General features: G+C 37.6%; 1 protein-coding gene across 2 annotated transcripts; it reads left to right on the top strand.

The window, feature by feature from the left end:
• The first annotated feature begins 3,108 nt into the window (after window positions 1-3,108).
• rassf7b (Ras association domain family member 7b) lies at window positions 3,109-14,416 on the top strand. Of its 2 annotated transcripts, none has more exons than XM_056259045.1 (6): window positions 3,109-3,283; window positions 9,203-9,347; window positions 9,435-10,318; window positions 12,326-12,482; window positions 12,648-12,755; window positions 14,274-14,416. In XM_056259045.1, exons 2-6 carry the CDS (start codon window positions 9,245-9,247, stop codon window positions 14,303-14,305), a joined length of 1,284 nt encoding a protein of 427 aa, XP_056115020.1. In that variant the 5' UTR covers window positions 3,109-3,283; window positions 9,203-9,244; the 3' UTR covers window positions 14,306-14,416. The 2 variants fall into 2 exon arrangements, with proteins under 2 accessions (XP_056115020.1, XP_056115019.1); XM_056259044.1 differs by having other exon boundaries at window positions 9,200-9,347.
• Window positions 14,417-17,102: the final 2,686 nt, after the last annotated feature.

Here is a 17,102-nt window from a genome sequence, read left to right as displayed (position 1 = left end):
CTCTCCTCTCCTGTGCAACTCAAGAGTTTATAAGAGGTAAGTCAATAGATGAGGTGTACCATGTAATGTGCTGTTTAACCATAGAAGTATATTTCTTGTAATGATGAAAGCTGCAGACAGACCACACATGATGAGGGGTCCTGAAAGATAATGCATGACATTTTATAATTATTTTACATATTGCATCAAGTGGGTTATTTTCTTTGCTTGTCATTGATCAGCAAACAAAGTATGCCGTTAAAGAATATAAAATAGTTTACTTGAATAATGGTGACTGAGTTGCCACAATTCTTTTGGCTTTTGGATTCTTAAATAACATTGTGCTTTGAGCAATTAGACTCCATTTGTTTCAGTCCGGCGTTCATCACTTTCAGACTTTATTCGTGCTATCCATGTCTAACAAGTGCAAGATGTTCCATTGTAGATAATGGTGGCTGTAGCCTCATGAGTGATGTGAGCCTCTTCCCCGCTCTGTCATGTAAATTAAGAGCAAACACAGACTCATCAAGGTGGCCATGTTGATAGTGAAATCATGAAATAAAGGCAAATGTATTTCTGCAGGACAACTTGAATATCACCTCTAGAGATGCAACAAGTTGCCGTCATTTCTTTAAAATATGAAAAGCACTGGAAAGTTGTGTAGCAGTAATCATTTGTATTTAGAGGATTTCTGTAAGAAATGTTGTTATATGTACAAATATTGTTCCAAGAGCCCATACAGGATATCATTGTATTGATGTTTAACTGAGTATGTGAACTAGATGCTGTTCAGTGCTTTTACCTGCTTTGTCTAGGGAGTTTTGGATTATGTTGAGGGTAGCCGCTTTTTATGTGTTAATGTGGCAGTTTAAAGGGATAGTTCACCCAAAAATAAAAATGCTCATTACTCACCCTCATGTCGTTCCAAACAAGTAAGAACTTCGTTCATCTTCGGAACACAAATGAAGTTAATAAAAAAAATTAAAAAAAACTTTATTTACAAAGTTTTAATCTCCGATGCACGTTCACGCAACGCTCTCGCGTCAACACAACACGCATCTGTCGTGGCGCTCTCGTGTGAGCACAAACAAAACTCAGATTCAGAATCAATTTGCTTTATTGCTATGGTGAAAGGAATCTTTACATTGCCAAAGCATTAATAACATAATTTATAGAACATATAGGGCCTACACACGTAATAATAATGGATTTAGTTGTCAGTCACGGTGGTCCTGTCCCGCTGGATGCTCTTTTGTCGTGACTTTACCTCACATTTCTGACAGCCAGGTTTGAGCTTGCTGGTTTTTTTCCTAGCCGGTATGGGGAAATTTTAAGCACTCCAGTCGCTCTATAAAATTGGGGTTAAACCACTGGAGTCACATGGGTTACTTTAATGATGTCTCTACCACCTTTCTGAGGCTTGAAAGTGGTAGTTGCATAGGCTGTCAATGGAGGGACAGAAAGCTTGCAGATTTCATTAAAAATATCTTCATTTGTGTTCTGAAGATGAACAAAAGTCTTATGGGTTTGGAACGTCATGAGGGTGAGTATTTTCATTTTTGGGTGAACTAACCCTTTAATGTAGCCTGGGAAAACCCGGACAACTTCCGGCAAATTTAGATTTGCTCTGAAAGTTAGTCTGGCAAAGAGCTCATTCAAGCTCATTTCCAATCCGCCGAAATCGAGGCACCAATCAGAAATGTTGGGGCGGGCTTTACACGATGACGACAGCGCTGGGATTTTGAAGCAGATTTTGTAGCCTAACTTACAAAGATGGATGCCGCCGTTGAACAGCACTCGTTCGAATCAGCTATCGCGTCTGTTTTAAGCGATTTGAACGTTTCCTTTTAGTTAAAAACCGAGCAAAGAACAACACTCGGAGATTTTTCTGCCGCTCTGCATACGCCATCTCCTTCATCGCTCTTATTGGTTAGGTCTATCCGCGACGTCCGTTGGTGACGCCCCTCTGGAAATGATTTGTCTATGACGCTTTGCCAGACCATAACTCAGTTACAACTGAGAATGGTCTGGTTTTAACCAGGCTACCTTTAATGGTCATGTAGCGCAACAAGTGTTTAAAACATCGTCTTTTCACTCATGCTTAGGATTATAGATTTGGGGTTTTAACTTTTTCTGCATCAGTTCAAAAAAAGTTTGGGGTCTGTAGATTTTTTTTTTTTTAAATAATACTTTTATTTAGTAAGTATGCATTAAATTGGCCAAAATGGTTTCCACAAAAATATATAGCAGCACAAATGAGTTTCACATTTAGGTGTCCCTGATCCATTTCAGATTATTAAAAAAATACTATGGGGTTGGGCTTTTTTGACTTGGGCTGGTAAGCAATTGCCTAGCAACCACCCAACACACCTTATCAACCTTACAGCAACATGTTAAAAAAACACTTAGAAGACCTTAGAAACCACATAGCAAGACACTGAAAGTAGCACACTACATCTTAAAATGATGGCAGCAGTCTTTGCGTGGGAAACAATGTGTGTGTTTTTTTTTTTTAAATGTGAACATCAATGTTTTGTTGTTTTACTGATATTTGTTGCAGCTTGCAGATTAATGATCCCCAGTTTTAAAATGAAAAGGTGGGAAAATATTCAGCTTAAGATACAATCCAAAACACCCCAGAAACATTTACATTTTAGCAACTGCATAGCAATGCACAAAAAACACTCTAAACAACTTATATACCTCGTAGCAATGGCCCGGTAACTGCCCACAACATCCTATTGTTACAACATTTACAGTTTTTTACAGACAGGTATCATCTGGTAAGTTATAAGGAGGAAGTTATTCAGTTTATAGAGGAAGCCAAACCATTTGATTTTTACAGGAACACAATGCCCACAATTATGTCACATAAATACAATGAAAGGCAAGAGAAAAAAATAGGCTATATAATAAAGTAATACCAAGTGTACATTGCCAGTTTTACAAACCGAGCTAAGACTGGGAGATTGAGAAGAAGGGCAGAGAAATACAGAGAGAGATAATGAGAGCACTGTTACCTGTGGAGGGGGAGGAGCATGAGAAGGCTGTGGTATGTGTCAGCATTGGAGAGAGCGGAAAGAGCGAGTCACTTTCAAGAGGCGAAACGAGTAGTGCGCCATTAATCCTGCTCCTATAGATACAGTAAAAACAACACCTGTTGGACTCCTACATCTGCGGTACAGGTTAACTCTTTGCAGGTTAACTCTTTTACATTAGACACGTATGAGGACGGTACTTTTTGACGGTATTCATCATGGTAACCAGGAAGGGGGACACACAGAAGCAAACTTTCAACTCTAAGGTAAATATAGCTTTCCCTCTGAACAGCAGGTTTGTCTAGTTAGTCTACAGACTTGACAATAAAATGTGCCAAAATTTACACAGGTGTTACCATCCTGCCTGGAAAGGAAAGTGGTTCACCGAAATTGTTTTTGGGTTATGTCATTGATTTTAATCAATAACAAGGAAATGAAAATAATTTACAGAAACTTGGGGCAGAGAATGGGTAAACTTGTTCTGTTTGGAAGCAGTCTGTTACCTGAAAAACTCAATGAGGTTACCAGGCTTTGTAAAAAAAAAAAATGCCTGAAGGTAATTAGTTAGAATGGTTGAACTCTGTATTGTCCATGGCTAATGCATATAATCTATTTCGCTTGTGTGGATTGTCCAATATGCTTTTCTCAGTGAAAACTGCTGTGCTCAGGTCCTTTGGGTCTTTCTGTCGTTATGTCACTCTGTAGAGTTTGTATTTGTGATTTGATAAGGATCTGTTTGTTTAACCATCTGGGCATTGTGATGTATCTGATGATATTTCTTCGATGAAGTTCTTCTGTTGATTAACTGTTCCTTGAAAATGTAACATCAACAAAAATGACAAAACAAGCCCATAATGTATCTTTTTATGGACTTTTTGAAAATTGAAGTTCAATTTCATAAATAAATGAATAAATTAAATCAATGTGCAAAGTTGTCAATCAGCCATCCAGATTAAAAACAATCAGTTCTCTTTTTTGATACGTTTTTTTTTTTTTTCGACAGGATCTACTGTCATTTACCTTTGCAATATGCTTATTTCATGTGCATATTGGAGATCAATTGCTTCATTCAACACATGAGTAGATTCTTCTCCCCATTCTTTCCTTTTAAACATTTAAGGAAATATCTGATTACATAAATTTTCATTTAAATTCTCCTGCATTCCAATCACCTGACAAAATGATGTCACTATATTTGGATATGCAAACCAAACTACAAAGTCACATCTACTGCTGTTTGCAAACTTTGTAAGGGAAAACGGTTGATTTCATTTAACTGACCAACTGCAGGCGAGACCAGTGTATTCCGATTGATGCAGTTTGAATTATGGATCTTGAAACGAGTTTGAAAAGCATTAGTGATGAAATCAGTGTGTGAAAAAATAATCTGATTTATGTTCCTACAGCTCAAGGCTACGAATCATGTCGTAAATTTAGAGTAGAGGTTGTCTCGCTCTGAGGATGGTTTGAAAGAGAGGACTACTCCCAATAAAGTGACTTTGTGGTTATTCTTTTTTGGAAAGGCCAGTAAATCAGAGATTTTCAACACAATTAAATAAATAATGAGTCTATTGACTAATCACAAGCAATGCATTCAAAAAACAATATGTGTGTTTTAATGATAACGCTAAAAGGAACACACTTTTAGTTTGGAGGTATACTTGGAGCATTATTGATGAGACAATCTCACACAGACTTTTACTTTAACCTCTTACTACGGTTTCCTTTTTTTAACCAGAGAGTTCTGTTAAGAATACTCCTTCTCTATATAAAATTCGGCTGGAATTCTTTAGCAGAAAAACTGAGGTTGATGCACCTGTAATGCTGCATACCAAAGGTATCGTACATTGTTTGGAGACACTATTTACTTGCAGTCGTCAATGAAGTCACATGAGAGGGAGGGAGTACACTCCTTCTGCACACAATGGGGAAGGTTTAGATATGCTGATCTACGTAAGCAGGCCAGTTTCACCCCTTTAACACAAGAAACCTAATGCCTGTGAGACACATCCCTGAGCCTGCTTCTGGCTGGTTCACATAACAAATGGAATTCAGACAGTTTCAACTTTTTTCTTGGTTCTCATTGTTCACTGAGTGAGAATGCCATCAACATACAGTCTCTCATTTAGTGTAGGTGAACTATCAGATGACATTTCAGGTCAAAAACAGAGCGTTCCCCTATAGGTCATTCAGCTGTCAGACATGCAGAGGTCTTATGACCACAATGGATCATCTGTCATAATCAGACGGAAGAAACAGCCTGAAACCTGTATTTCTAGTTTGCCATATGTTTCTGGTAGCGTGTGCCCTCCTTGGTGCTCTTCAAAGCCCATGTTGACAGGGAAACATGAGAAAAGGGATGGTTTTCCCAAGCATATTTGAGCTTCCCACCTTCAAAGACACCATATTCAAACAATTGACGATGAAACATTGTAAAATTGATGTTAGTAATTTAACTAACTACCAGCTTGTTTTAAAGGTAGTTAGAGTCTTAAAAATAGTTCACCCAAAAATGTAATTCATTTCCTCTGACAAACCCAAAAGATGATATTTTGAAGAATATGGGCAACCAAACAGGCCCAAGGCCCCATCGGCTTCCAAAGTATAAAAATACTATGAAAGTCAATTGGGCCGGCCCATCAACTGTTTGGTTACCGACATTCCTCAAAATATCTTATTTTGTGTTCAGCAGAAGAAATAAATTCATACTAGTTTGGAACAACTTGAGGGTGAGTAAATGATGACAACATTTTTAGGTGAGTTCTGAGTTCATTGAGTCAGTTGTTAGAGCTACTGAATCTTTGATGTTCTGGCTCATGATACTGGTTTAGGGTTTATGGTCTTAAATTTCAGGAATGGAATGTCTAGGCAAAAAGTAGGCAGATTGCATGGGTCTCCACACTTCATGGTGGATTAGTTTAAAAGACACTATGAGCACAACAGAGACCAGGATCTACTGCAGGTCTGCTGACGGAGGTGGACGGTGTGTGATTACACACACACATCATCAGATCTGCTACAGACAGTGAGGAAGCTGTACACAATGTTTGCTGACTTTTTTGGGGGGGTTTAATAGGTTTAAAACATACATTGAATATTATATTATGTTATTAGTATTTACTTTTTCTTGTATTTCTTATTCTAGTGAATTAGAGGTCTTGTTGCGCTGTTTGAACAAAACATGTTCCACTTTACCTGCACAGAGCGTTTATTTTATTTATTTTTTGTATTTGTATTATTTATGAGTAAAACAAGATATGTGGGTAACATTGCTTGTAGAGATTTACACTTTTTGCTTTACAACATAAATTACAGATCATACCTCAATTGTGAATTTTGAAAATGTTGTGTTTTGGAAGGATCACGTTCTAATCAGCGCGAGAGGAGGCATATATCAGAATTGGCGTGTCATACATACGCCATTTCATGAGATCAGTCTGCATATATAGAGCCAACTTAACCCAGTTCCATGACTGTTTTCCAGCATCCCTTCTCCACCCCAACTCCTCACTCTCGATTATTCCTATCCCTGCCAGGGATGACATTTACCACAAGGATGGAAGTTTATGCTTGATGAATCAGAAAACCTTTGTCCTTAGCAGTAATAAAAACAGAACTATGCATTATGATTATTTATTGCACCACCCAGCTTTTTAGTTGTATTGTGACATGGCTGTCACCGGTACAAATTAACACCTCCTTTCAGAAAAGGTAATGTTTTCACAACGACACATGCTATGGGGATTTCACACACACAGCTTTGGGCCAATCATAAAGTTCTGATGGAGAAGTCGTAATTGCTCTGTGCCGTTTACAGTTACAGTATAAAGGCTGGTTCAGAATGTGTTTTATAAATTTAAACATGCTCTGACTGTTGCGGTGTCTCTTGCTGCTTTTTCAGCGTCTTGCACATGAGCCTCAAGAGGGTCTCGAGACCCTGCCTTCTTATTCATTCATCTGCACTGCGGCTCTGCAGTTGCACACAACCTGATCTCATGAGAAAACTATATTTTACAAAGTGAACCTAACCATCAGTAGGGAAGTTGCGATAGTCTTTTCTTCCCTATTGTGACACATATCCAAGTGAATTGCTTCTCGAACAAGAAAAAAAAAATGTTGGACAGGAGGACTTTATTTGAACTGTCAATTTTGATTTCATGGTTACTGTAAATCGTACGCAAACATACAATTGTACAGAGATTGTACAAATTCATCTGAAATTGCCAATAGAGTTTGTTGGTTGCATTGTTGAGCAGTATTACTTGTGAAGAGCAGATATTGTCTGACAAAAATAAATCTGACAATTTTATGGTAATTTACCAAATTCAATGTGTTAAGCTATGACTCCTATAAAAACAAAATGTTACAACATGTTAGCTTAACGTTTAATTAAGGTTCAAATCTGGGAAGGTCATTTTGCTAAAATAAGTCAATGATTACAACATTTAACAGAGGCGTGACAATCAATTTAAAAGACATGACATCACTTTTACAATATAGCATTATGAAATACAAGCTATACGAAGCCTGAGCCATGTTCTGTGGTGAGACTAAAAGACAGACTACATTTGTTTTAACTTCATCCTGTATCTCTTAAGGTTATTGCCATTTTGTCAAATGAATGATCTAGTGTGACAGGCAAAAGTGTTGTGACAGTGTGAGTACAGTTCACACATTTTTTGAGCATGTGAGCACAGTTTCAAGGTTTACAGGAATGTGAAGGTTGGTTAATGATTGCCTCAAGAGTCAAGCGTTATGTGCAGGTTGAGGACATGAGACTCATGCTAACTCACCTCACAGAGCAGATTAAAAAAAACTAAGGACAGACAGTTTTTAAGAGATTCAATGTCTTAACCTGTTCATTTGGCAGAAGCAAAGGAAACGTCTGTGTTTCAAAATAGGATTGATTTTTTTTCCAGATCATACTCTAGGGTATCATTGAAGCACTTTGCTATGTTGCGTCTAAAGGCCTTGAACTCGAAAGGTTTTTTTTTTTTTTTATGTGTCTTCTCATTAATGTGTTGGTTGAAGGGGATTGCATTGCTGACATGACAAAGCAGAAGTTGTTTTAAGATATGCTCTCTGAAAAATACACCTGGTTAATTTACAGTCTAGATGAACATTTTACCATGCATGCTTCTAGAGAAATGTGGTGTCAGGTTGAAAGTGTTCATCCTATTGTACCTTTTTTGAACTATGTTATTACAGCTACATGACATATACATTTTCATCTTAACACGCCTCTTTGATGTAGTATAAAACATTATCTAACAGTAACAATGTTTATAATACATTTTGGAATTCATTGGTTTAATCCATGGCATAGGCTATAGTATTTTGCCATTATCTGACTAAAAGCATTCTCATAATCGAATACAATTCGAGATTATGTCTCTTGTTATAGTTTTGGTGAGTTCAGTTAGTTTGATCTATTACATTTAACTACAATTGCAATTCTGAAGTAAAGAAAAAGGAACAGAATCTGGAAAGCTCCCAGTTTAAAGTGTGACCTGGGCTGCTGGCACATAATTTTTTGTTGAATTGTCCTTAAAGTTAAACTGCTTAATAGGTCAGTTCACCCAAAAATGAATATTCTGTCATCATTTAATCACCCATGTTGTTCCAAACAAATACGCCTTGTTCATCTTCAAAACACGTCCATGCAACCAAAACTTTGACACTTCAAAATGTAAGACATTGTAAAAGTAATCCATATGAATCGAGGGGTTTGATCCAAACCTTCTGAAGAGGACACGATTACTTTATAGGATGATGTTTAATTTTCTAGACTTTTATTCACACATAACAACATAAACACTCATTCATAAAGTACTTTCCCTTTAACACAATATGTGTCAAATCTCATCCATTTGACTTCAAAGGTAAAGCTGACTCCTGATATCAAGAATATTAAAGGACAGTTCACATCCAAACCCATTTCTCCACTGTACATTCTCCCTTGATTAATATACATTTTAACAACACAGAAATCAGTGCCTGGTGGTTCATATCTGTATTTAAAAATAAAAATCTATTTTTCACATATCATTTTTGAACTTTACAAGCAATAAATAAAATAAGTCTCGGATGTTTCTAAAGAGCTGTTTTAGAGCAACCTTTGTTGTTTTTTAAGTGCAGTTATTCTCTGTATTGTAAGTAATTGTTCTTCACAATCTGTTCAGCAGAGCATTGGGATGTAGAGAAGCTCCTTTGACTCCCTCACAGTCATGGAGCTGAAAGTGTGGGTGGATGGCATTCCACGTGTCGTTTGTGGCCTATCAGAAGATACATCTTGTCAGGATGTAGTTATTGCTCTTGCCCAGGCTATAGGTAAGTTATTAAATATCTCTCTCTTTCTCCATTCTTTTTTTTCTCTCTCGTTGAGCAACTATTGCATTTACGTTTTAACTTTTTCAGGGCAAACAGGTCGGTATGTTCTCATCCAGAAACTACGGGATAAAGAACGGCAGCTTGTGGCCAATGAACGCCCATTGGAGTCCCTGGCTAAACTGGGTCAGTTGGGCAATGAAGTGCAATTCATCCTACGGCGCACCGGTCCCACGAGCAGTGAAGCCTCAGACCAAAGTCGAGCCCCGCAATTACCCAGACACCCAGATCCAGTGCCCCTGAAACACAAGGAGCCAAAAAAAGCTCTTACTTTCAATCTCGGGCCCTCCACGTCACCCCGGACTCATGCAAAACATGTTGAAAAACCACCTAGAGACTCCCAAGCGCGAGGGGTGTCCCCATCTCCACCCTCGTCTCATGCCCAAGCTGGTCCATCCAAAGACGCACTCTATCAGCAGATTCTACGACAACAGGGGCAGCTGCAGTCTCTGCAGGGACAGCTGGAGACTCTAGAGAGGGAGGCGGCCGTTTGGGAGCAGTCTCCTCCTCCAAACCTTTCCCCTGATCTCCTTGAGGAAATGGACCACCTACAGCGTTTTTTTAGGCGGAACGAGGATGAGCTGGCTCATGTGCCGTACTGGGAAAATGAATTTCAGTCTGAAGTTCAAATAGAAAAGGACATGCTACGGAAAAAAAATGAACTCCATTTATCCCTAGACAAACACAGTCAAAGGCTGCATGACACAGACAGCCAATCTGAGCTGCTAGAGCGAGATATTCAGCTGCTCATTGAAAGCAAGAGAAATGGTATGCTTCAAGCCAGGCCCAGTGTTGAAGAATCTGTACTTATAGCGAAAGAACAACTGGACAACCATCAGCGTCAGGGGGCTGAACTGCAGGCATCAGTTGAAGAGACAGAGAGGGTGTTAAGGCTGGCAGACGAACAACTGCAGGTGTGCATTTTTGTTTTTATCACTCATAATGCTACACACTTGTCATATTATCCACTAGAGGTTACGTTGTTTCTAAATCTCATTTATTTGTTTATGTTCATGTATAAAACACTTAAAAATGCATAATCCAATCAATGTATCCTCGTATATTATGAGACAATATTGCATGGGCTCACTAGCATTATTTGGAGACTTTAGTACTTTAAATGCTGCATCCAAAAATGCATACTTCCCTAATATATAGAACGTGAAAAACAGTGCGGGAAAAGAGTAGTATGTCCAAATACAAAAGATGTGTTCCAATTCATGTACTTATGCACTATTTTATACCATTTTGTAGTATAAATAGTGTGGATTAGTGTGTTCAGACTGAAAATACCAAAAAGTAAAAAGTGCTCAGATTATGCACTGATTTACCCGGAAAAAAAAAGTGTGGAATGTTGGACACTTATTGCACTCAACTGTCACAGCTTTAATCACATAGCGAAGAGGAAGGGGCTATCAGACTGTTTGTGGGTGACAAAATAACCTTGTCAAATTCATACACTATATGATTGAGTACATAGTGCGTAGTATATATTGCACCAACTATAGTATTTGAAAAACAGTAGTTAAAATCTACCCGGATGACTTACTACTTCCGCAGAGATTCTGGAGTGTGCATTCGATGGACACTTTACTATCCCATGAAGCCACGGGTGAGGAGCTGTGAATGTGAGTGTAGCCTGTTCAATTGATGCCGTAGGTCACATGACAAAGCCAACATATATGCCCAGATTTCATTAACACTGCACACATAGAACATACGTTTTTAACAGTATACAGTTACAGAAGTAACTGTTTTTCATTAAATGTAGTACCTGACAGTATGCAAATACTGGAATACTTGATCCTGATTGGTCAGTCTTGGCATTTGGTGGTCTGATATTCTGTATCACTGTAGACCATATTTAAGTTTTGACAAGAATGAGAACAAAGCTGTGAGGGATAGAAGTAAAGTGCATTCAGTGGATTTTACTGTTGTTTAACAACATACCGATTGTTCAGATGACAAAACATCTTTCCAAAAAAAATTAAACTCTTTAAACCATTATTGATAGTTATGAGTTGTGAAAATGACTTGATCTAGGACCTTTATACAGTGCTTGCCATTGTAAAGACTGTAAGTCTATCCCTCACAGCCTCATTTTCATCCGTGTTAAATTCAATATGGCGTCTAATCTGACTACGTCTATATTTGCCTGCTCACAGGCACAACACTCATGTCTCTCGTATCATAACAAATGCAACTTGCGGCATTTTTCATCTCATTTATTGATTGTAGTGAAAATGACATCAGTGGACCAAAGTGTTAATATTACTGTAATGTTCTGTTGCTAGCCTGATTATTTTGTACATTTTTATTAGTGAAAGCTTTTTAAGATCATGTACAGGTAGGATTATAAAGTAATTTCATGTTCACGCATATGGGGGTCCTAAACACCCTGTCGGGGTTTAGTTAATGGTAATGACTTGCTGACTGCACAGTATGTATGCCTTACATAAAACCTCTTTGTACTAGTTGTTGCATCACACCGGTACATTAAATGCTGACACACAAAAGCATGTTGTGTGTTCTCATCATGACTAACTGAACCTCAGGGCTCCATACACACTACTTAATTTGTTGTCTCACTCCCTTCTGCAAGGGCAGTGCTATATTGTCCCTTGTCCCACAGGTTGTTGTTATTACCAACAATACTACTCACACCTTGGATGGTTGAAATAAAAAAGAGCGAGTTTGTGGCTTTATCTAACTATTATTTCTGATTGTAGTAAGGAATGAAAAATGACATTTCAAACACATCGCTTGGCCATTAGGCCTCATTGTAGAAGTTAAGTCTGTGTGGGCCTTTCATTTCAAGAAAAGAGAACTATATGTGATAAAGGATCATTGATGTTTGAAAGTCACTGCTTCAACTTTTTCCCTCCAACCCAACACTAAATCTCTCTTATGTTCCCCTGTAGGCTAAAACCAAGGAAATGGATGATCTGAACAAGGAGCTACGCCAGTGTAACCTGCAGCAATTTATCCTGCAAACAGGAGTCACTCCAGCACAATCCAATCAGCAAACCGAAGAGATCGATTTTGCTCTCCTCAAGCCTGATGGACAGAGTGATGAAGGTGTGTAAAGTTACAAGCACTTTTCATAAGCCACTAGTTGGGACTTTTCTACTATACATGGGAATGTGTTGATATGTCTTCCAAAATAAAAACAAATTCTATCTGGTGGTTTCAGAAGAAAACTAACTATACATAACTAAATAACTGACACTGTGTTTATGACAGATTCAAATTCCTCCATCTTGGAGTTTAACCCTCGCACCACTGCCAAGCAAATCCTAGGGAACCCACGCAGCCTCCAGAATCCGCTTGTCTCCAGCCTTCATCCTGAGGGTGTGTATGTGTGACACACAGCTTGCACACCGCTGCCCTCTGCTGGCCTAAGTCTTCTGCTTGTCCACCTCTACCTCTTCCTGCTTCTCAGAACGCACGCTCGTTTCACTGCACAACTCCTCTTCTCTCTGGTGGCTCTGTGTATTGTCAAATGCACTGTAATGGGCATTTTTCTGATTAGACGATTCAAGTGTACGGCCAAAAAGACAGATTGCGGACATTTTTTATTATGTTATTTTTTTGAGTAAGAACACAAAAACAGCATGTTCACTTTGTCTTCTGTGGTTTCATAATCAGATATCAAGCCTCTGTCTTGCTGCACCAAGCTACTACATTTTGCTGAAACCTGCTCTGCCTTGGGGTTCTTTCATGTAGGCTCACGTGAATCATGAGCTACCAGTGTGCTTTGCTCCATGTTTCCTGCCTGGCACAAGTGTGTTATGTAGAAAGAAATTAAAGGAGTAGTTCACTTTTTAAAAACCTTTTGCTGATAATTTACTCAACCCCATGTCATCCAAGATGTCCATGTCTTTCTTTCTTCAGTCGAAAAGAAATGAATGTTTTTGATGAAAACATTCCAGGATTTTTCTCCATATAATGGACTTCAATGGGAGCCAAACGGTTCAAGGTCTAAATGACCGTTTCAGTGCAGCTTCAAAGGGCTTTAAACGACACCAGACGATGAATAAGGGTCTTATCTAGCGAAACGATCTGTCATTTCAAAAATAAATAAAAAAGTTAAAGTTTTATAGGCACAAATGCTCGCCTTGCGAACTCTCCTGTTCGAACTCGTTCATCAAAATGAACGAATCTTTAAGATTCGTTCATTTTGATGAACGAGTCAATTACTCGAAAAAAGATTTGTTCATTTTGATGAACGAGTCAATGACTCGAAAAAAGATTCGTTCATTTTGATGAACGAGTTCGAACAGGAGAGTTCGCAAGGCGAGCATTTGTGCCTATAAAACTTTAACTTTTTTATTTATTTTTGAAATGACAGATCGTTTCGCTAGATAAGACCCTTATTCATCGTCTGGTGTCGTTTAAAGCCCTTTGAAGCTGCACTGAAACAGTCATTTAGACCTTGAACCGTTTGGCTACCATTGAAGTCCATTATATGGAGAAAAATCCTGGAATGTTTTCATCAAAAACATTAATTTCTTTTCGACTGAAGAAAGAAAGACATGGACATCTTGGATGACATGGGGGTGAGTAAATTATCAGCAAACGTTTTTTAAAAAGTGAACTACTCCTTTAAGTAGTTATTTATTTACTCCAGTGGATACTGCAACAGACTCAAGGTCTGACTGTAAATGGAGCATTTTGAGGTTTTATGCTGGTGCTTTTGTCTTTTTCTTTGTTTACATTTTCCAAACCCTTCTTTCTTTATGTAATCTTCTCTGTATCTGTGAAATGAAACATTACCGTCACCAGTTGTATTTAAAAACATATTTTCCAATCATCCTCCGTGAAGCCCAGAACCTCATTCCATTGTGTGTGTGTGTGTGTGTGTTGCAGTCCTGTCATCAAGAGAGACATCGTGGCGATAAAGTCTGGAGTACAACCCCAAGGAATTATTCACTGTTCACTTTATATTATTTCTACGTAATTTTGTCTGAATATGTTTATTACATTTTCTTTTGTATGATAATCTGTGAAATGCAACCTAATAAGTCTATGTAAATATAGTGCTGTCTTTGTAATTATTAAACAGATTAAGATTTTTGAATGTATTTTAACAATCTTCATATATTTCATTAACTAAAAACATACCAAAATAAAAAGAAATCATTACAAGTTTTTAGGTTTATTTATTTCCCACTCTATAATTATAGATCTGCTGCAGAGCAAGTATGGACTTGTTACCGCCAGTTTCATTTCAGAATGCTGCTGCGAGCATGTAAAATATGCTGCTGCATGAATACATAAATCCTGTAGCAGATTAAGACAGGCGGAGGGTTTCAGAGGAACAGCAAACACTGAACCTGACCATTTAAATGTTGAGCAAGCAATCTCATTGGCTGCAGAATCAGCAGAGGCCAATCAGCTTGTGCCATGTGATGTGATTGCTAGCAGGCTGTATGTAAAAGACATGCCTGCGCCATCTAAAGTTTCATGACTGAACTACATATATACTCCAACAAACTATTATTTAAAGGTGCTCTAAGCGATGTCACGCGTTTTTTAGGCCAAAACATTTTTTGTCACATACAGCAAACATCTCCTCACTATCCACTGGCTGCCTGTCCCCTGAACACACTGTAAAGAAACGCGATCTCTGTAGACAGCCCAGGCTCCACAAACAGCAACAAAAGCAAACTGCGGCGACCCGCTCCCCGAAACATAACAAACTGTTCCAGCCAATGACCGACAAGAAGGGTTTGGGGGGTTAGTGTGCGGATGAGGAGGAGGGAGGGTCTAGCTAGCCTCCGTTTTGTTTGACAATAGTTCGAACGTCAACAAGAAGTGATGTCACCCAGGATCGCTTAGAGAACCTTTAACCACAAAATATTACAAATGTAGCTTTTATCAACTTTTTAAAGCTGAGACAGGTTTTTAATTTTGTAATTATGTTTTTTTTATCATTACTGAAAATCATTTAGCTATTTACATTAACAATGAAGTTTGTCTGGAAGCCTTCTGTTCTGAAGATGAATCAACACAATCATCATCAACATAAAAGTGGGTGAAATGTTCACAAAATAAAATGATTATTGGTTACTGATATATATCTACAGATATACAGTTGCAGTTTTACTTGGTTTATTTAAATTATGCTATAAGAATTCTGCTGAGATTTAAACTTATAAGACCCATTTGATCACTCAAATAAAAAAAAGAGAATTTCTCTCTTTTGATAGATACGTTTTTGTTGATCTCTTTTATAGCAAGATGGCATAATGTATTACAATAAACAATAATAAATAACATTAGGAAAACACTTATGTCTGATCAGGATTGTTTGCCTACAGGCGCAATTAAAAGGAGGTGCATTTGATTTGACAAAAGTTCTCTACAGAATGAGTAATTGATATTTTGGACCGTTTCTTCTGAAGAGAAAGACTACATTTGAAATATGTCTGCTATATTAAATGTTTCATCATTTTGGAGGACACAAGCATGTACATGGCATAGAATATGGAACATTTGCCAGGTTTATCCTATTGTTTGTCATATTTGTTTGCTTTGTCAGTGTCTTTGTAGGCTGTAAGGACCTTTGAAATAACTGAAATAATTTGGTGAAGTAATATGGAACTGTAATGCGGTCACCAGACCTGGAACTCACATTTTCATCACTTAATATGCTGCAGGTGAATCAATTGAGAAAGATCATTTTTCCATATAGCCTACATTCCTGTGTGCAGAGACGATAGTGACCACACACGCTATCGTACAGAATGTCTCTGGATTCAGTGTTACTGCTACTCTAATTAATATACCAAATAAGTTTTTCTTATTGTTTTACATTTTATCTCTTTATTTTTGTATCTATTGTTAAAGACAAACTAATATATCATTAAATTCATAGCATGTGCACAAAAACCTCATTGCATGCAACATTCACTTAGCATTCCTTTCAGACTATAGAGGAAAAAGAAACATTAGGGGAGACTTTTTGAATTTGTGTATAAGCCTACAAGGGGTTCAGAATATTTTTTATTTTTTTTATTAATTTCACACATCTAGTACAATTATGTGGTCTTGTGAATGGAAGTGAAATGTGACAACATGCCCCATACGAAGGGCACTTTATAACATGTGAGGATCACGTTGTAACATGATCATGACAGCTTAAAATGTTATCTGATGTAATAAAAATATATATAAAAGGCAAACTAAAATATTTTCATATAAAATAATGGCGTTTTTTATTGTATTTTGACAATGAACACACCGCAAAACAGTTATACAGCATAGTTCAAGACAATGTGGGCAAATAGATGAAGAAACACATTGAAACGTTAAGAAAAACAGGGCTGAACACAACACAGCGCTCCCCTTCCACCACACACAGGTCTCACAGAACAGGAGACAAACAGACGAGCCAGAATGCTTTTACATATCTTGAAATAATAATGTCTGAACATTGAAATAACAGATTGGAGATTAAAATAATAGCAGATTTGTCTCGTTTAAAAATAAACACTAAAAACTGAGATGAAAAAATACATTTAGCAGTAAATTTACTTCCTATGATTAAATAAATGTGTTGATAATACAGTAAGTTTTGTCATGCTAGAATAGTATTGGAACTTTCAAACCATGTATGTTACAAACCAACCATTAGGTTGTGCTCTACTCACCTCTACATTAAAGTTGGCATGAAACCGAATTTGCGATTGTCTT

Source organism: Rhinichthys klamathensis, unplaced genomic scaffold, assembly GCF_029890125.1.
Source record: "Rhinichthys klamathensis goyatoka isolate OS25496 unplaced genomic scaffold, OSU_Roscu_1.1 h1tg000161l_1, whole genome shotgun sequence".
NCBI classification, from domain to species: Eukaryota; Metazoa; Chordata; class Actinopteri; order Cypriniformes; family Leuciscidae; genus Rhinichthys; species Rhinichthys klamathensis.
Note: the sequence above shows the minus strand (reverse complement) of the source record. Positions and strands in the feature narration are given on the sequence as shown.